Raw genomic sequence first — 20244 nt, forward strand, 5'->3', positions numbered from 1 at the left:
TTAGTTATTAGGTTTCTTTTACGTAGAAATAATGAGTAGACCAAATGTAATTTTATGTTGAAGTTTTAGGTTTTTTAGATCTGCTGCTGCTGTAAAGTGACCTCCAGTTAACCAGCTCACATGAGTTCATGTCAGTCATGGCAGTGACACCAAAGGATCAATGTGGTGAGTTCAGACATCTGACCTTCACCCATAACGTGTGACAAATGCATGAGGGGAAGTTCATGGCTGTTTGTTATATTTTCATTTTAACTTTCAGTTTGTCAACAATTGTTTTAAACAGCATATCCTTATGCTTTGATTAATGATTATGATGAATAAGAAATGCCTAAAAATTCATCAGCGCTGTCATTTTCTTCATAAATAAATAGAAATGCAGATGGATTAAAAAAAACCTGCCTCTCCTTGATTTCATTTAAGGGGATTTACAGCAAAATAACTCAGACCCTTAGGTTGACATGGAGTGTGAGTGGGCTGGTGATCTGTAGAAACAGATGAGTAACTTGTTCTTGAATTTACAGAGAAACTCATCTGTTTGGTTTCATTTGGTTCAGGCATTAATTTTCAGATTCAGTTTGGGTTTAAAAGAAATGTGTTTTGAAGAAATGAACTGTGCTCAGTTCTAAGTGTGAAGTTGAATGCAAATGTGATTTGAAGGTGTGATTACTAGTGATGGAAGTGATTCATTCCAAAATGAATGTTTTGTGGTGACACTATTTTTCATGTAAAAAGGTAATGTAGATCATTATTTTTTTGAACATTTTTGTAAAATGTTGCTATTAAATATTCAATGACTGCCATTAGATTTAGTGGCTATACATTTAACAGTTAAAATAGTTAAAAGCTAAAGCAGTAGCCTGCTTCAGTCAATTTGACCTTTTTTCAATTTGACTTAAATTGTTGAGTCATTTTTACTGTCAGGCTTTATTGATCCTATAACCTTGATTTAAAAAAACCTTTTTTTCAATTCTAAGCATGAGTGTCTTTAGATTTTTACAGTCAGACATTATGCTGTTGCTGCTAAATGAAGCTAACAAAAAGAACAATAATCATTTTGTTACAGACTTTTTTACATTCAGTCTGTCTAACAGAAATGGCTAGTCCCTGGCCATTCACAAAAATTGCCAATCAATTATTTTACATTGACTAAAAATTAATCTTTTCTGGATTGTTGGTGATTTGTGAATTCATTTTATTATTAATGGTTATAATTTCACCACATTGTCTCTCATCTGAATCTAAAATGCTCTGTGATACATTTTTACATCAGAATTTGTTCTGCTTCTACAGTGAAAAAAGTAAAAGACATGTAATTCATTACAATTCTGAGAACATAATGTAAGGATAACTTTTGAAAAACAGTAACAAGTAATCTGTAGTTAACAACAGCTTGGAAGTAGCTCACACAACACTGATGATCACAGCCTCAAGAAGAAATCGAAATGTTTGCTTAGTGTTCTTACGTTCTAAATAATTAAGAAATAGAAACTTGTAGCTTATATCTAAAATGACATTCCCTTACATTCTTTTTTTTTTTTTTTTACTTGTCCTGTCCAACAGCTGGGCAGGCAGATGAGAGCTGAGGGCCTCTTGTGTTGGACATATTTTACTTTAACAACAGGGGTTATTAATCTTCTGACAAACCAGAGGAATTTCTGAATAAACCCCTTTTGTAATTGAGGCCAAACTTTATTAATTTCAACCATGTTTGAAAATCTTGGTTGTTGGACCGGACGGAAAAAGAAAGAAGGGAAGAAAAGGGAGGGATGTTATAGAGAGGGGGGGTAGGAGGGTGATAATAGGAGGGGAGGGGGGATAAGACCATGAAGCAGCATAAAGCAACAAGTTTACTGGTTGTTTATTGTTACGGTAAGGTTCGAATGTAGTACAAAAAGGGCGGGGCCTGTCCACACACACACTCAAATGTTATCAACACACCTGCTAGCTGCAAAAATGTCCACATGTCAACATGTACACAAAACAGATAGTGTTCACACACGCATTCTTATGCCTTTAAACCAACTGGTGTGAAATATTTCAGTCATTAAACCATGCAAACTGTTAGTGCAAAGGTGAGCTAACACCTGTGCTCAGGTGAGTGTTTATGTTTTTCTAAAATGGATGGTGGAACGTGAAAAGAAGGAGGGAGAGTGCCCAGCCATCCCCACCCCAAGACCCCCGCCGCAGCAGCAGCGGCAGCCGGAATACCCCCAACGCCACACGGGAACAGGCAGGGAACAACCGCCCCCCGGGCGACCAAGACCGCCACCCAGGCCAGTGCCAGCAGGACCGCCGCGAGGCCCCCAGAGTCAGAGAGCAGGGAGGCACGGAGGGAAAGAGAGCGCCGCCCCAGCCCAACCAGGAGAGCAGCCCCCCTGCCGCGCCGGGAGAGCCCAACGCAGGGCCCCACCGGAGAATGACGCCCACAGCCCCAGACGAGCACCCCATCACCACCCAGGAGTTCCGGGCATCCCCCCGCCCCAACCCCAGGTGCGAGCCAAGACCCCCCAAAGGAGACCCGCTCCGCACTCCAGGCAGCCACCCACCCGGCCCACGGTTGGTCCAGGGAGGAGCAAGGCAGGGGCCCGCCGCCCCCGCCAGGAGGGGGAACCCCGGGGAAAAAAGGGGGCCCACAAGGGGTGTTGTAAATATGGCCCGACCAGGCTCGGCCACAGTTGGAAATTTGGCGGGGCCCAGCGCTCAGGGGCAAGGACCAGGACCCATCCCCCAGGGACACGAACACCCCCGGCTCAGGTGTAATGTAAACCGCCCCACCGTGCGGAGAGAGAACCGCCGGGCCCAGGAAGCCGGCACCCAGGGGACACGCTCGCCGTTGTCAAGGGGCCCGCACCCCCCACCAGGGAAGGGGCAGGGGACAGATGGTCCTAGGTCCCATCCTTCCTTGCAAAATGTGTGTGCGTGTATGTGTGTTTGAGAGGGTGTGTGTGTGCATGTGTGTGTGTTTATGTTGGAATGTATATATTGAGGGGGGACGGGTGTGTGTACTAAGGGGGGTGCAGTTAAAATTGGCGGGTAGGGCACTAAGGGGACATCTCCTGATTACTCACAGTGATGTCCCCTCACCCTCCCCACCAAGGGGCCCTGAATGTCTAAGGTGCGGTTAAAATTGGCGGGTAGGGTGCTAGGAGGACATCTGCTGCTTGCTTGCAGTGATGTCCAAGCACCCCCCCTACCAAGGACCCTACCTGTCTAAGGTGCAAATAAAACCGAAAGAGGGGGGGCCCACTCCATACGGCAACCATAGGAGGGGGGGCACTGCCAAGTAGCCCCCCCCCCCAAGGCGCATCACAGGCTAAACCCCCCATCCCCTCACCCTAATATGAGGTTATATGAGGAAGGGGGTGAGTTGGGGACAGCTGGTAGACTGTCCCCCGGTGGTCAAACAGCTGTCCCCCACCCCCCACCCCCAGCAAAGGGGCTAGGCCCACCCAGCCCAGGGGCCCCACCCCCAGAGGCGCCGACACCCCAGGCCCGGCACCACCCACCCCACACAGAGAGAGAGGAGCCAGAAAGCGTCGCCCCCCCGGAGCAAGCCCAGGCCCCCACCCCCAAACGCCGGCCCTAGAAGAGCTCTGGTCAGGATTACATTCCCTTACATTCTTGAAGGAAACCCAAAATGTAATTTTCTAAAACATAATTGCAATCTGAAAAAATTCCTTGTGCCGTATGTCGCTACTTTGAAACGTACCATTTAATCTAGAACTCCACTAAATTCAGCATCACCTTGAATGGAAAAAACCATGAAGAATATTTGTTTTATATAATTGGAGGTAAAGTCAGGCATGAAGGGGTCAGCATTTTATTTGTGCCTGAACAATGTTGGTGAAGCATGCTGCAATTATGAATCCATGAACTGAATTCTTGGATTCTGGCTTGTTTAGGTTGATTCTGATTTACCTTTGGCTTAAGAACAGACAAAAAAAAACAGCCGTAAACACTTTCAGTTTGTTTTCCATGGCTCATTTCTTTGAATTGGCCACAGCAGCATTTCTTTGAAAATCTGCTTGTGCATTTCATCAGTCTGTCAGCGATTCTCCTTTCATATTCTCTGTTCATGCTGGCTGCACCCTGCAGAGCCTTATACTTTGACGTCTGTGACAAGTTGTTCTCTTGTTGCCACCAAAGTTGTCTTTTCTGACAAAACTTGTCAAGATCAGCTTCTGCTTCAATCTGCCAGTGAGGAATGCAACAAAAAGACTGTTTCCATTATGATTTCAGCAGTTTTGTTTAGATGAATTTCTGCAGATCATTGTTTTTTGGTACCTTTATTTTGTCATTAGTGGTAACTTTTACATATTCAAAAGTCTTTCTGTTTCGTTAAAGTGCAGAGTGTCATTAATTGTCTATTTTTATCGGAAATATCCTTTTTGTCTGTGACCTCTTTGTTTGACGGCAAAGGAGATGCCATTTATAATCTTACTTTTAACTGATTTCTCACACTGTGTTCCCTCACTCACATGTCCATTGAAGTCTGCCCTAGTTACCACTTCATCCAAAGTTTCTCCTTCTCTCACTCACAGTTCTGCTTGGAGCATGACCTCTGCCAGTATTCACTATTCCAACTTTAACCTCCAGCTTCAGTCTCATCTGACACTCTCCTCGCTCTCTTGCACATCTGGTCTCTTGAACACAGGGGATATCCATCTGTCCATCATGTCAAAGTCTCTTCATTCGCATTTCCCACTCTAAGACCTCCACTATGCCTTTACTTTTCTCTTTCTGCTTTAGTCCATTTTTACCAGCTCCCTGTGGGTCAACGGGTCAGCAGCACCAGAGGTTTGTCAGTCCAGACCACAACTATGGCTATGTCCGAATTCCTTCCCTACTCGTTATTACTAAAGACTACATGTAAATGTACAGGATTATCTAGTGCTCTGGATTTTAAAAGCAATTCAGACACCATCCTCACTACTTTTTTTTCTCCAAATGGCAAATATGATGAAATCGATTTCACAGAGTGAAAACCAAATCAATAGCCAACATGTTTTCACTACTATTTTGAAAATACAAAACATTGATGGCTTATTCAAAAAAATACATTTAAGCACTTTTTTTTGCACAAATATTGTTCAAACGCAATGCATTGTGGTCTATATTCGCCAATGTAGTGAGCATTGATGCACACTGGCTTATTGCAGAGACTTCTGGGAAATTTCTCGGGCACTTGCGTAATTTTTGGAATTGTAGATTCAGACAGCACTACAAAATGGTCAGCGCACTATATAGTGCACTATGTAGTGTGTAGTGAAAGAATTCTGACGCAGCTTTGAAAGTTTGCAAGTTCTGTTTGTGTTTCACCCAGACTTGGGTCAGTAACACAAAAGTACGAGATTGCGCTTTTTTATTGTTGTATTAAAGTGCAGAGAAAATATTAATTGTGGAAGATTTGGGACCGTCTTCTAAAATAACAGTAAAGTAATAAATACAGTAGTGGCTCACACTCATCTTTTTCTTTTTTTCTTTGTTTTTTTATTCACACAGCTACCTCAGCCCCTACATCTTACGCATTATTAAAAATTCTATAAAATTGTTTTTTTTAAGTCCTCAGTGAAAAGAATTAAACACCCAGGGCGTGCATATTAGCAAATGATGGCAAAAGATGACAAATACAGGGAGAACATAGCAAGAATGAAACTGAGGACAGTCTATCAGTTACAAGATTGTGTTTCAGTTAACACAGGATTTCATAATGTGACAAAAAGATTGCATTGTTTTGTAAGCCTTCACAGGAATTTAACTCATTTAGAGATTGTAAGTGCATACTGGATGAAGACACCAACAAGGATGCAACTACTACGGTGTTTGACCTGAATGACTCTAGTTTTTATAAATGAAATCTCTTATCTCAGTTTTTTCAAATAAGCAGAACTGATGCTGCTTTTCCCCTTTCATAAATCTTACATCTGTTCTTAATCTCTCTGAAATCTTCATTGTGACATGCCCTTTTCAAAGATACAGGATGTTTCTCCAAAACCTCAAGATCTTTATCACACCTTTTTTTTCAAATCTCATTTGCTCGCAGTAAAAATGTCGCCACAAGACAACGCACGCAGGACACCTGTGAGCGCACACACTCATCTGTTTCCCCTGTATCAGGTTTGTTCCTGTTTTTTTTTCACACCTTTTCTCTGCATTCAGCGCTCTGCAGCGTTCATGCAGCACATGCGGTGAGTGAGGCAAATGGAAGTGTTTGCTGGTGACCATGAAGAAGTAGTAAGAAGTAGACAACATGTTGAAACCAAGAGATTTGCCACTTCTTTGTCCTAACATCACTTTTTTGTAGTTGCTTTTTGTTAGATTACTGTTTTATGCATGGAATAACAATAAATCTGTAACATAGCAACTGTGCACAAATCCTGCTTTTAAATTTATGCTGTGCTTACCAGTGCACCTACGAAACTATGGAAATATGTCAGAAAAGGAACTGAAAAAAACAAAAATAAACAGGCAAGTTATTATTTCCTAAATCCAGTAGTGTTTTTACATTGTTGCTAGGTTGTGCCAGTTCTACATTTCATAACACTTAAGATGTTAGTTCATGGTCATTAGAGTCCTGTATGCTCATGCAATTCTTCTGGATTCATTGGGATAAGACAACTTATTTTTAAAACTATTATTTCACTGCTATTTTAAATCAGATTGATAAAAACCTTTAAGTAAATGTATTACTAGGAACAAAACAGTTTTTTGTTTTGCGAGTTTATTTGTCATGTGCTTGGAGAGACATCACACAACCAAAGGTTACCAGCCGACTCAGAGAAATGAAAAAGTCACAGCATCTTTGTCAGCAGAAAAAAAAGTCCATAACTACAGGATAGAGTGTTGTGCTGGAACACAGCTGGTTTGTGTCCGGTCAAACATCTTCAGCATTAGTCCTATTTAATTTAGTCAGGCAGGGCAGCTGGTTGCACACATGTCACACAAACACAAGAAAGGCAAATCAAACTATAAACATACATTTTTGACAATAATTCCACCATTTTGATCACAAAATCCTCTTAAGCAAATTTAAAATAAAAATGAATAAACACTGAAATGTCTTTACAGTCAAAACATCAATTTCCCTCCTCCCCAAGAGAGATCTCTAAAGGAACGTTCATAAGGGACTTTCCCTGTACGAATAATCTACACGACAACAGAAAGTAAAAGTTGCAGGAGAAATGGCAAACAAAAGGATGTGCTTCAAATTTATAGAAGGTGGAGAAAAATTGAATTGCAAAGGAAATGTCCACACCTGAGTCTTCACCCACCCCATTCAGCAGTCGCCTCGTACTTTAGAGTGGTTCTGTTGATCTGGTCCCAGATTTTATGCTACAAATGAATCATGGTGAGGACTGAGCTGGGCTCTGAGCAGAGACACATTCTGTTTGAGGGCAACCCTGGATGATTATGGATGGATGGACGATCATGGGGTTGGTGTGGCCATTGGGGCTTGAATTTTATACTGCATGAGACCAGCAGCTGTTTTCTAACCTTTGATGGCAGAAACAGTCAGTTTGGTTCCAAATCGGCTTTTTGAGGAGGTCACAACCTGTCTACTTGTTCTTGGAAAAGGGTTGTCTCTTGTGCTCTTTGAGTGTGCGGGGTCGCCCAAGAACATCCAGCAGAAGGTGAAGGCCAAAAGAGACACTAGAGCCTTGTTTCCACTGAGCGGCATGGTCCAGTCCGGTATGGTCCAGTATTTTTAAAATGGACCCAATAAACCGTATCAAACCGTACCATTTTTGGAACCCTGATGATTGTGGCTCCATAAAAGAATGAAACGGACCAGTTAGGGCGGAGCTACTGTTGAAACCCACTGATTGACGGGAGATCATTACGACAGTAGAAAGCGCCAAACCATACTGAAAAACTAAAAAATAGTGTAATTCTAGCACAGTCTGGCCTAAGAAGAAGCTGCATGTGTGTGAGCGTGCCAATAGCCTTAGCTTTAGCACTTGCATCAGCTCCTGCATTCCTCTGAGACACATGGGTCTGATGTAACTATTTTAAGCATTTAACCACAGCAATGCTGGCAGGCAGAAGGATTGCATTTTTAAGAGCAGTCAATTGAGACAGCTTAGGAATGTGCTTGCCATTGGACCTCACGATTTTTCTCTTTCCACAGAATCATAAACAATACCAAAGGCATACCTGGAGTCAGTATAAGTCACAGTCCTCCTGCAGTCCGTTCACAGGCTTAATCAAGAGCTACAAGTTTAATGGGCTGAGCAGAGAAATGAGAGGACAAAGCCCTGGAAATGAAGAGTGACTGTTCAGAGCAGACAGCAAACCCCGTCCAGTTCTTCCTACAGGCTTTAGGCCACGAGAGGAGGAGCCGTCAACAAAAAGAATGTAGTACTTGGCAGGAGGGGTTCCGAGCGACAGGCCAAAGGGAAAAACGCTTTCAGAACATTTTAAATAAAATTGGGCTTCTCATCTTTCTAAGTAGGAAGCAAAGTGTTTGGGTTGAAAGTGGTTCACTGTTTCACATGTACATTGGGCCTGCCCAGCAGGACAATGCCACAAAAAATTCTAAGTTTGTAATTTTTGCTTTTTGGAAAAAAGAGTCATAGGAAGAATCTCAAAGGGCGTTTACTGCTGTCACATATTCACTGTTGTCTCTGTGAGTCCAAGAGATGTTGGCTTGCTTCCGGTCTGGACTTGGTGGTGTTCTGGATCTTTTTCAGGGAGCAGAGGTGAACTCAACATGAGTACAATTTGCCGTCAGCCTGCTGGGCTGCCTGTGCAGAAGAATAGGGAGAAAGACATGAAACATCACAAGTCCTTTCATCGGTTTGGCCTGCCATGTCTCCATTTGGCTCTCTCTCCCCCCAGGCATCCAAGCTGCAGGGGAATTTTTGCTTCTTGAAGGCGAACACCATGAAAATGTTTCTGCTTTTTCATTACCTTCAAATATTTTTCTGTTTGTTTTTTAAACCGTTTTTAACTACTGTAACTAATTTCTAATCAAAGTGCTCTCATCAGGAAAACCATTCCTCCTTTGTTTCACAAAAATTCTTCTCTTATATTTTTTAGATACTATTTATGTAAAAACCATGGCTTTCGAACAAACTGCCAGAAAGTAAGGCATCCTCAGCCCCTTGGCTGAAGAACAATTGGGGGTCCCCTAGTATGCCCAAAAAGGGGCCCTACCTGCTTCTCGGGGGGATTTGGTCCACCCTGCTCAGATGTTGTGGACTCCCTCACCGCATGGTAAAGAGTCCCCACCCACCAACTCCCCACTACCAAATTCTTGGTGAGGTGTTAGGTGTAAAGAGGGACTCTGGGAGTTGCTTAAGCTTCTAATATTCATCCTGACAAGCCTGTCCTCCTCACTGTCCAACCAAACATACATTAACTCCCTATTTTTTTCAAATACCTCCCCTGCAGAAAGGTCCATTCAGAATCCAAACGGTTTTCAATGCTGGAGTACCGCTGTCCAGGTTTCTGCTTTTCTCAAACACGGTAGGACTGTGGTCTTTTTCCCTCAGGATGATCCGTCATTTGGAGTATCTATTAAAGTCCACATGTGAGAGCCAGTTTGTGATGCTAAATTGTGGTAAAATTGGATCTTTAAAATTGCAAAAAAAATCGTAATATTTTGACAGTTTCTATTTCACAAACCATAGCGAGGAGAAACGCCACACAACCAAATGTTTCTTGCTGAGTCAGAGGTATGAGGAAGGCAAAGTTAGCAGAAGTAAACAACTAAGCTCCAATAAACAAACGAGGAGTCAGAAAATGGGCCGCATGCAGAACCGCAACTACTTCTTGTCCAACAAAACATCCCAAACAACAGTGTTGTCTAATTCAGTTGCAACTCTGTTGCTGAGCTACCTCCTTCACAGGTCACATAATCAGGAGAAGTCACATTAATCATTCAATAATAAAAATAAAAATGTTTGCAACACTATCATAACATGTTTTAACACCCAGAAAGAAGTAAAAAACAGTCTGTGGATGGCTGACTAAAAGCTTCACAAAAAAACTAACTGTTGGGATTTTATATAATAAAATCTTTTATCATAAAAATGTCATTTTAGTAAAAAGAATTGTGTCATGAATAATTGTAATATTTATGGGAAAAGGACATAGAACTAGGTGTATATAATATTTTATAATATTTAATTATTGTGTTACATCTCTTGTGTGAAATGTATGATTCTGATTGTTTGTGCACTGCTGAAAATGTGATGGCATTAAGGTAATGGAAAGAAGAAAAAAACACTTTCATGCATAACGAACAAGCAGGTTCGGTTCAAACCTGTTTTATGTGGGTGTGAATTTTTTTTGCTGTCGGTGTCTTGTTTTGTCTCTTTCCAAACCTTCAATCTGAAGAAAAACAGAAAAGTAAGAATGGAAAATACCTGAAAGTATGATGCTTTCAGAATTTTATATGCATGTGAAATGTGCAAAAATGAGACAAGAACAAAGCAATTTTGCTAAATGGCGAGCCAAGCGGTTTTAATGCATCAAATTAATTTTGTAATAAAAATCACAGCTAGAATGTTAATGTGAGAATAATTGTTGAAATTTTTGTGTTTTGTTTTTTCTCAGGTTTGGTGATGACCAGATGGAGTCAGTTAAAAAAAAAACTATTTGATTTGCAGTTTGTTTCCTAATTTCAAACTGAATTTGATCATTGGGTTCTAATAAAAATTTTATCTTTTAAATCTTAACTATTTATTATCCTTACTAAAAATAATAAACAAAAGAATTAACATTTAAAGTATGGATTTTTTTTCAGGCATTTATTTGCCTGTGCAGTTTATTTCCTTTGTCCCAGTCAGTTTGAATTACATATAAAGGGGAATTAGTTTATTTAATTATTTAAAGAATTTTTAATTATCAATTGTTTGAAGTTTAAAAGGGGAAATAAAGATGACTGTGTAAATTACAACCAGCAAGTTGACGGATTGAGACTAGAACAAGGCCAAAGCAGGAGGTGCACACAGTGCCCAAGAGCCTCCAAAAACTTCTTCTCCCACTGGAAAATCATGATGTCCCCCAGAAGGTGTGGATCTAATGCTGAGTACTGTAGATGGAGTGTCTCATCTGACCTGGTGACATCTGACTGGCACCAACGTAAAGAGGGTATACTCATTGGCTGTGTCATCGCAATACCCATCTTTGCTGGCAAAGGGAGCGGAATGAAGTCTGGAATAATGCTTTCAGACTAAAAACTAAACCAACCCACTCAGACATCTAGCACGCAATCATTTGGGTTTTTCTGTGGAAACCAGCAAAATCTCAACTGTTTTACAGAGTTGCTTTCAGTTTTCTTTTCTCCTAAAGTGTGTACTGAAACTCTCACCCATGGAAAGTCTTTATCAAACCCCTTTTCTTAAAAACTGAAAAAATTATTTTTAAAAGCTTTGTAGTGATTGAAACAGAGTATAACAAGTGGCTTTAAAGATTTAGTAATAACTTTAAATGTATGTATATCACATACAGTAATAGGCACTACCAAGGTTGAAGGAGCCTGGGGATAAACAAAGAAACCAAAACACCACAAATCAACAAGTGAAAGTTTCTTTATTACTAAAAGAAAATCGTCAATGACTGTGAAATGACTAGGGAGATCCATGAGTTTGGTTGATATGAACCACAAGGTGATTTCCTTTGAATATGTGCTTGGTTTTAATAGGCATCTCATGCCCTCTGCTGGATGTGCAAAACTATTTCTTACCTGGTATTCCTACTTTATCAAAATATTATGTAAAAATGAGCATTGCATAGAAGAAATAATGCATAGCCTAAAATATCAGATTAACTCAAAACAGTTTTGTTAAGTGGGATAAGTTTCTGTTTAGGAGTTCAACAACCTAAATCTGTAATAAACAAATGGCTTTACTGAAGATGCTGATTTACACACGGATGCTCTCGGTTGCTCGAGCTGACCTTATTTTTTTCTCTTTTTCAGAGCATTAGATGTTCCTCCACCTGTTCTGGGCTTTTACTACAGATCACAATGTCATCTGCAAACATCATGGTCCACAGAGATTACTCTCTAACCTCATCTGTCCATCACCACGGGAAACAAGAAGGGGCTCAAAACTGAACCTTGGTGCTGTCCCACCTCCACCTTGAAGTACTGTTTCGCACCCACAGCACATCTCAATAGTGTCTTATAACTCTGATACATGATCTACACAACTCCAACTTACTTCGCTAAAACTCCACATACAAACCTCAGCTCCTCTCTCTGTGTCCTGTCATAGGCCTTCTATAGATCTGAAAAGACTTAATGTGGCTCCGCCTAACTTCTGTTCTCCTCCAGCAGTATCCTCAAAGCAAATTTGTGGTACTTTTTCCTTGCTTAAAATCAGAATGTTGCTGACAAATGCTCACTTCTGACCTCAGCTTCCTTTAGTCTTTCCTATAACTTCATTGAGGGACTCAATAGATTAATTCCTCTGTAGGAATTCTCCACACAATTCAGCATGTCTTCCTTGTTCTTAAAAATGGGCATCATAATTCTTCTTCTCTGTTCTTCACTCATCCCCTCACTCTCCAAGATCTTCTTACATCCTGCTCCACAAAAGCCACCTCTTCTTCTCTGTGCTCTCAGACCTTTTCCTTATTCATCAGCTCTTCAAAGTTTTCCTTCTGTCTTTCCATCATACTCGTGGAACCTTGTAACACATTTATAGTCCTGTTCTTTATCACTAACCTGCTGCACATTTTTCCTCTATCTCTGTTTCTGCATTACTGACCCCATAGGGATCCACCTCTCCCTCCTTTTGTGTCAAGTGTCACACAACTCCTCGTGCAGATGTTGTTTTGACATTTGCACCTTGTGTTTCATCTCTCTGTACTCCAGTCTGCTGTCTACTCCTCTCTGTGTCCGACTTTTTCTAATTTTTTGGGTGCTACCATGTATACAGCAACATATTGTTTTATTAAAACAATACTATCCAAAAATGGCACTGTAAACACGTGTGAAATAGTCCGTGATAGATGAGAGAATAAATGCTTGAATAAAAGTGAACTTTTCGATTTGGGGCAAAGCCTTCAATAATACAGAATGCTACACTAGACCTTTAACTTTTTCTACTGGGTGTGTAATACTCCTCTCCAGTGGATGGCGGTAGACAATCAATGTCTGTGTAGATGCCATTTACTGAATAGCACAAAAATGCACAGAAAAAGGAAAGAAGGGGCAAAGTAAAAGAACAGATAATAGTGACGGCACTTTAAGCTTAAAGACTTATTAGGAGGAAAGGGTAGCAGTGTAAGACTCTATTTAAAGTTTTCTTTTATTTGTTTATTTATTTGTATGTGTGAGAGCGAACACACTCCAGTGCAGGAGGTGGCAGAATTGCGTTAAGTCGACTTTGGTAAAGCTGGAAAAAGTTTCAAAGATTTGGACTTCCGGTATGAATGACTGATAACCTAAACCTTCAAATTAAAAGAGTATTGAGTTTTTTCTTTCTTTCTGACAAACATTGTTCTTTTCTTTCTTTCAAACAGGCACACTGTTTGAAAGTGATGACTGAATTGTCTTAATTTTGCTGGAGCCAGAGTTAGGGCCTTTTCAGTGGGTGATGTCACACCTTCTCTGTCCAGCTCTCCTTATACAGTCAATAGTGATAGGAGCAGGGAGCTTACGGCTTGCCGTAGTAGCTTCTACATCACATGTACAAGCTTTTTCCAATGGCATTTTAATGTCTGCTCCTGATTCATAGCAATTTCAATAAATAAATACTCAGAAATGCAAACTTACGGGTCGGGGTCTCCGCTGAGGCCATCGGCGGTTTCCCCGGCCGGTTGGCTGCCTCGGTCCCGTCGAGGCCTGACCAGAGCTCTTCTAGGGCCGGCGTTTGGGGGTGGGGGCCTGGGCTTGCTCCGGGGGGGGCCGGCGCCTTCTGGCTCCTCTCCCTCTGTGTGGGGTGGGTGGTGCTGGGCCTGGGGTGTCGGCGCCTCCGGGGGTGGGGCCCCTGGGCTGGGTGGGCCTGGCCCCCTTGCTGGGGGGGGGGGGGCGGGGGACAGCTGTTTGACCACCGGGGGACAGTCTACCAGCTGTCCCCAACTTACCCCCTTCCTCATATAACCTCATAATAGGGTGAGGGGGTGGGGGGCTTAGCCTGCGATGAGCCATGGGGGGGGGGGGTTTACTAGGCAGTGGCCCCCCCTCCTATGGTTGCCGTATGGAGTGGGCCCCCCCTCTTTCGGTTTTATTTGCACCTTAGACATGTAGGGCCCTTGGTAGGGGGGGTGCTTGGACATCACTGCCAGCAAGCAGCAGATGTCCTCCTAGCACCCTACCCGCCAATTTTAACCGCACCTTAGACATTTAGGGCCCCTTGGTGGGGAGGGTGAGGGGACATCACTGTGAGTAATCAGGAGATGTCCCCTTAGTGCCCTACCCGCCAATTTTAACTGCACCCCCCTTAGTACACACACCCCTCCCCCCTCAATATATACATCCCAACATAAACACACACACATGCACACACACACCCTCTTAAACACACATATACGCACACACATTTTGCAAGGAAGGTGGGACCTAGGACCATCTGTCCCCTGCCTCTTCCCTGGTGGGGGGTACGGGCCCCTTTGCAGCGGCGGCCGTGTCCCCGGGGTGCCGGCTTCCTGGGCCCGGCGGTGCTCTCTCCGCGCGGTGGGGGGGTTCACATTACATCTGAGCCGGGGGTGTTGGTGTCCCTGGGGGGTGGGTTCTGGTCCTTGCTCCTGAGCGCTGGGCCCCGCCAAACTTCCAACTGTGGCCGAGCCTGGTCGGGCCATATTTACAACACCCCTTGTGGGCCCTCTTTTTTCCCCGGGGTTCCCCCCTCCTGGGCGGGGGCGGCGGGCCCCTGCCTTGCTCCTCCCTGGACCAACCGTGGGCCGGGCGGGTGGCCGCCTGGAGTGCGGGGCGGGTCTCCCTTGGGGGGTCCTGGCTCGTACCTGGGGTTGGGGCGGGGGGATGCCCGGAACTCCTGGGTGGTGGTGGGGTGCTCATCTGGGGCTGTGGGCGTCCCTCTCCGGTGGGGCCCTGCGTTGGGCTCTCCCGGCGCGGCGGGGGGGCTGTTCTCCTGGTTGGGCTGGGGCGGCCCTCTCTTTCCCTCTGTGCCTCCCTGCTCTCTGGCTCTGGGGGGCCTTGCGGCGGTCCTGCTGGCCCTGGCCTGGGTGGCGGGCTTGGTCGCCCGGGCGGCGGTTGTTCCCTGCCGGTTTCCGTGTGGCATGGGGGGGATTCCGGCTGCCGCTGCTGCTGCGGTGGGGGTCTTGGGGTGGGGATGGCTGGGCGCTCTCCTTCCTTCTTTACACATTCCACCATCCATATTAGAAGAACATGAGCACTCACCTGAGCACGGGTGTTGGCTCACCTTTGCACTGGCGGTTTGCGTGACTGAATGACTGAAATGTCTCACACTAGTTGGTGTTAAGGCATAAGTATGCGTGTGAGCACTATCTGTTTTGTGTACATGTGGACAGATGGACATTTTTGCAACTAGCAGGTGTGTTTGACACTTGGGTGTGTGTGTGGACAGGCTCCGCCCTTTTTGTACTGCATTTGAGCCTTACCATGGTGATTAACAACCAGTAAACTTGTTGCTCTATGCTGCTTCATGGTCTTACCCCCCTTCCCCTCCTACTATCACCCTCCTTCCCCCCCTCTTTCTAACGTCCCTCTCTCTTCTTCCCCTCTTTCCTTTTCCGTCCGGTCCAACACCAAAGATCTTCAAACATGTTTGAAATTAATAAAGTTTGGCCTCAATTACAAAAGGGGTTTATTCAGACATACCTTTGGTTTGTCTGAAGATTAATAACCCCTCTTGTTAAAGTAAAATATGTCCAACACAAGAGGCCCTCAGCTCTCATCTGTTTGCCCAGCTGTTGGACAGGACAAGGTAAAAAAAAAAAAAAAAAAAAAAAAAAAAAAAAGAAATGCAAACTTAGGCTTAATCTTCTTGATATATGTCCTCCATGAGAATAAAACGCAAGAAGAACACGTTAAAACCACTAAAACCGCATTTTAGTCGGAGTGGCTCTTTAATAAAAACGTTAAAGTTGCGATGTTTGTTTCCGGAAGTTCACGTGTGTGCATTTTTTCTAACTTGACTCATCGCTCGACACCACCCACCCGAACCGAAACTTAAGAAAGAACAGGCAGAGCAGGAAAAGAGAAGGTGGACGCGTTTGTGAGCCTTTTCTTGTCCTTTGTCCTGATTTGAAAAAAAGGATGAACTAAATAATTTTTCTTATTTTATTTTGAAGTCACGCATTTCTGTGTCGTGTTTATTTAGGTGTTGAGTAAAACGAAAGTAAACTGAGAAGTCATGATGGCTGAAAACATGGACGAGGACATGCCGGAAGAGTCTCCTCTCCAGCAGGACCTGTCCTGTCCGGTGTGTCAGGGCATCTACGACGACCCGTTGATGCTGCCGTGCTCCCACAGCTTCTGCCGCCGCTGCCTGCTCAGGTGCTGGGAGCAAACGCGCAAGTGTCCGATCTGCAGAACCAAATGCGAGGAGTCGCAGGCCGTGTCTAACCGCGCGCTCAAAAGCGCGTGCCAGAGCTTCCTTAGTCAAGCAGTGAGGACGTCGGACAACCAGAATCGGAGCTCCGTGGAAGTCTGCAACATTCATCTGAAGCCGCTGGAGCTGTACTGTGAGAAGGATGAGGAGCCCGTGTGCGTGGAGTGCGTCCCCCTCCACAGCGCGCACAGGCTGCTGTCGCTCAAACAAGGAGAGAGCTTCTGCAAGGTAAAGGGCCTGCACGCTCCTCTAACACTCCCTCAGAAAGCTCAAAACACCTCTGTTCTTTATAAAAGGAAACTTCTTTAGCAGATCATATTCTAATGTTGGCAGCAGCACTGGAAACATGTGGGAAGTGATCTGACCTTTGGATGCTTGTAATGATGCGTGACAGTTTTCTTAAAGTGAAATCATTTTTTACTTTTGTCTGGCATAAGTTGTATTTTTCTTCTAGTTATAAAAACTGAAGAAACGGCAAAAAATGTGCCTAATTGAATTCAAAAGTATAATTTTATTTGTCACATACATAACTACAGACTATTTAAATTATTACTTAATTATAACCATAAAGGTTAGGTAGAAATACCAAAGTATTAGGAAATAATATATTTATTATTTATATAAAATAAAAGACAAAAAAAGCAGTCCACCATTTTTAGTTAATTTACTAAATGAAGAACTTTCAGTGATGGATTTCTATACAGACTTTATGAAACATGCAAAGGGACAAGATTACAATCAACTATTTTACCATAAGCATTTCTGTTTTTTTAGGGATGTGTTATCACTTAAATGTGCCTTACATTTAACTAAATGTATTTATTACTCCAAATTATTTGAAGTGTAGATTTAGTTATTGTTCTCATTTTTTGCGGGTTAAAGCCAAAGCTCTGCTCTCCATAGAGTGGGATAGCACTCCTGCACCTAGAGACAAAAATTCAAGTTAGGCATTTTCAGCAAGACACGGCACTACTTTGTCTTAAATATACAGACTAAAACAAAAATCAGGCCGAAAAGACTACAGCACCAGATGAAGACTTTTTTTCAGATCTAATCAAGCTTGATTTAAAAAACAAAACAAAAGAACACGTGTCATGCCACACACCTCAAAGTGCTTTAAGGTAAAAACAAGCAGACACATTTAAATTAATAAATGCAACTTTAAAAGAAACCTTTTAAAGTTCTGTTAAGTTTAGTAATATTTTGTAATTTGACAGCATGATCTTGTCATAGTTGTGTACCAACACTTGGTGGTGACAGCCTTAAAACTAGGACTGCAAATGGAGTTTACATTTTAAGGACATATATCAGTAGTTCCTAATATTTGACATAAACTTGACTTAGTATTCAATGGTAATCGTATAACACTTCAGAAATGTGGTTGTGCTAGTCCTTTGTCTAAATCTGCACTTTTATTGTTGATGTTTTTGCAGCAAGAGCTTGAATACAAAGATAAAATCTTTGAGAAGAAAATGGAAAATTTCAAAAAAATGAAACTGAAGTTCAACAACGCCATGGAATACGTCAAGGTAAAGTTACATCAACGTTAGTCTAGTCTTTAAAGTATGTTAACAGAAGATTTTGAAGTTTTTTTTTTAGTTGAAAAGTTATGTCTTGTAAATTTTTTACATGGCTAAAGAAGCTCTATTCCTAAATTGAAACAACTTGGATTTTTTTTTTTTGTTAACACAGGTTCAAGCTGGAGAAGCAGAAAGACAGATCAAAGCAGAGTTTGAGAGGCTCCACGCAGTGCTTACGAGGGAGGAAGCGTTGTGTCTGGATGCACTGGCCTCAGATGAAACGAAAAAAATTGAAGCGTTACAGTCTTGTATGGACAGCTTGGAGAAGGACATAAAAAAGTTGGAGGAACTCATGGAAGGCCTTAAGAAAGACATGCAGATGGAAAATCTCCCTCTTCTTAAGGTAAGGACACTCATCTCATCACCCCTTAAGGATTCTATGATTATATTTGACACTAGCGCTGCTGCTAATTCCACTTTTTATTTGTTCATCACTAATTGTAATCATTTCTCTTTTTACTTTGCAGGATTTTAGGGTGATAAAAAGAAAGTAAGTCACAGCAAAACACTTTAAATGGAATCCTGTGTGATTCAGATATTGCATATATTGATATATATTGATATTATATATTATATATTATATATTGATATTGCACTTGTTCTTGGTTTCTGTTGACTTCCTGCTTCTGCTTCAGAGCCCAGTGGACTAAACAGGATCCTTCCATGCCTCCTAATTCCCTTATAAACATAAGCATGCATGTTGGTTCTCTGGGATTCAAAATATGGAAGAAGATGCAGGCTGATGTAACGTACTGTAAGTAATTATACACTGAAACATTTCTTTGGGTTTGGTACAGGTTTGAAAACCTATTCTAATCGTCTTTTAAGAAGCTATGTGACCGCATATGTACCATATTTGTCTTTGTCTGCAGATCCGGTAATTCTGGATCCTAACTCGGCCTCGCCGTGGCTTTCCTTAAACGCTGACCTCACAAGTGCTAAGGAGAGCCCGGAACGCCTGTCTGTCCCCGAGAACCTAGAGCGCTTTGACCCCTGCGTCTTCGTTTTGGGAGCTGAAGGCTATACGTCCGGCAAACACAAATGGGACATTTTCGTCGGCAACATCCCTAAATGGACCGTGGGAGTGTGCAAAGAGTCTGTGCTCCGCAAAAAGAAGTTCACGGTGTCGCCGGGTCGTGGCGTGTGGGCCATAGGGCTTAGCAAAGAGAAGTACATCATCCACACAGCGGAGCGCAACGAGCTCCCAGTAGAGCAAGGCATTGAGAAGATCCGCATCAAGCTGAACATGGATAAAGGAGAGGTGTCTTTTTGGGATGCAGGCACAGCGAAACACCTGGTCACTCTCACTCATAAGTTTGAAGAAAAAATGTTTCCACTGTTCGGCCCCGGGCTTTACACTTCTCCAATGGAGCTGCCTGCTGGGAAAATAGCTGTGCATACATCCTAAAAGACCATCAGATCACAGCAGAATGGTGGTTGATAGCTGCATCTTTTGAATTAACATACTTTTTAGTCAACTTTACAACACTTCTATAAAGTTACAAAAAAGTGCAAATGCAAATAAATAAATAAAAGAAACATACCCAATGAACAAGAGGAGCAGGTATATAGAAATGGAGATTCCTAAAGATTGCTTTCTTTTTTTCCTTTTTATTTTTTGAAAAATCTGTTTTTGAACACGTTTAATGCTTAACAAAAGCAGCCTTAAAAAGCTAAAAAACATGGTCTTCTGTGTTTTTGGTTATGGTAAGGATATTTTTGTCGCTGTTTTTTTGTAGATGAAAAAAATAGATGCATCAAAAAGGTCTTTGAATTTTAAGTGTGCCTTAAAAAGCTGATATTAAGTCCTAATTTTCTGTTTCTATTGTTGCTTTTTAGTTCAACACAACCAAAATTAACACAGGGATTGTTTTAGTATTGAAATATATTTTATGTAATTTAGATATTTGTTTTGCCACGTGTGTTGACAGTTTTTGTGCAAAGTTTGAAAGGGTGTCAAATTCTTTAAATAAATGGGTTCTTATTGGTTTCTATGCTTTTTTTCCCCTCATTATTTGGTATTTCAAGGTTTTAATTTGATTTCAAATGTGTTTTTTTTGTTTGGTAATTAGTATTTTAGGACTCTAAGCAGATGTTTTCTTTTTAGATGAACATACAACATATGTTTGAGCCTATAAACCGCTGTTTTTATTTCTTTTCTTTTTGCTTTAAATTTG

General features: G+C 42.3%; 1 protein-coding gene and 1 long non-coding RNA gene across 3 annotated transcripts; both read left to right on the forward strand.

The window, feature by feature from the left end:
• The first annotated feature begins 83 nt into the window (after positions 1–83).
• Positions 84–8259, forward strand: LOC144984593 (uncharacterized). The gene is made up of 3 exons (XR_013648391.1): positions 84–165; positions 6044–6117; positions 8129–8259. It is a non-coding gene; the product is annotated as an uncharacterized LOC144984593 (long non-coding RNA).
• A 7786-nt stretch (positions 8260–16045) lies between these two features.
• trim35-28 (tripartite motif containing 35-28) lies at positions 16046–20061 on the forward strand. Of its 2 annotated transcripts, none has more exons than XM_023964600.2 (7): positions 16046–16139; positions 16257–16715; positions 17921–18016; positions 18180–18410; positions 18535–18557; positions 18703–18821; positions 18940–20061. In XM_023964600.2, exons 2-7 carry the CDS (start codon positions 16290–16292, stop codon positions 19473–19475), a joined length of 1431 nt encoding a protein of 476 aa, XP_023820368.1. In that variant the 5' UTR covers positions 16046–16139; positions 16257–16289; the 3' UTR covers positions 19476–20061. The 2 variants fall into 2 exon arrangements, with proteins under 2 accessions (XP_023820368.1, XP_023820367.1); XM_023964599.2 differs by having other exon boundaries at positions 16081–16151.
• Positions 20062–20244: the final 183 nt, after the last annotated feature.

The sequence above is a fragment of the Oryzias latipes genome, chromosome 16, assembly GCF_053564925.1.
Source record: "Oryzias latipes strain Hd-rR chromosome 16, Olatipes_Hd-rR_3.1".
NCBI lineage: Eukaryota > Metazoa > Chordata > Actinopteri > Beloniformes > Adrianichthyidae > Oryzias > Oryzias latipes.

Bases quoted from the DNA above. Each gene is read 5' to 3' on its own strand.
- trim35-28 (XM_023964600.2), top strand. From the start codon at position 16,290: ATGATGGCTGAAAACATGGACGAGGACATGCCGGAAGAGTCTCCTCTC. The intron at 18,017-18,179 runs GTAAAGTTACAT...TTGTTAACACAG, and splicing joins ACGCCATGGAATACGTCAAG to GTTCAAGCTGGAGAAGCAGA. The intron at 18,558-18,702 runs GTAAGTCACAGC...CTTCTGCTTCAG, and splicing joins TTTAGGGTGATAAAAAGAAA to AGCCCAGTGGACTAAACAGG.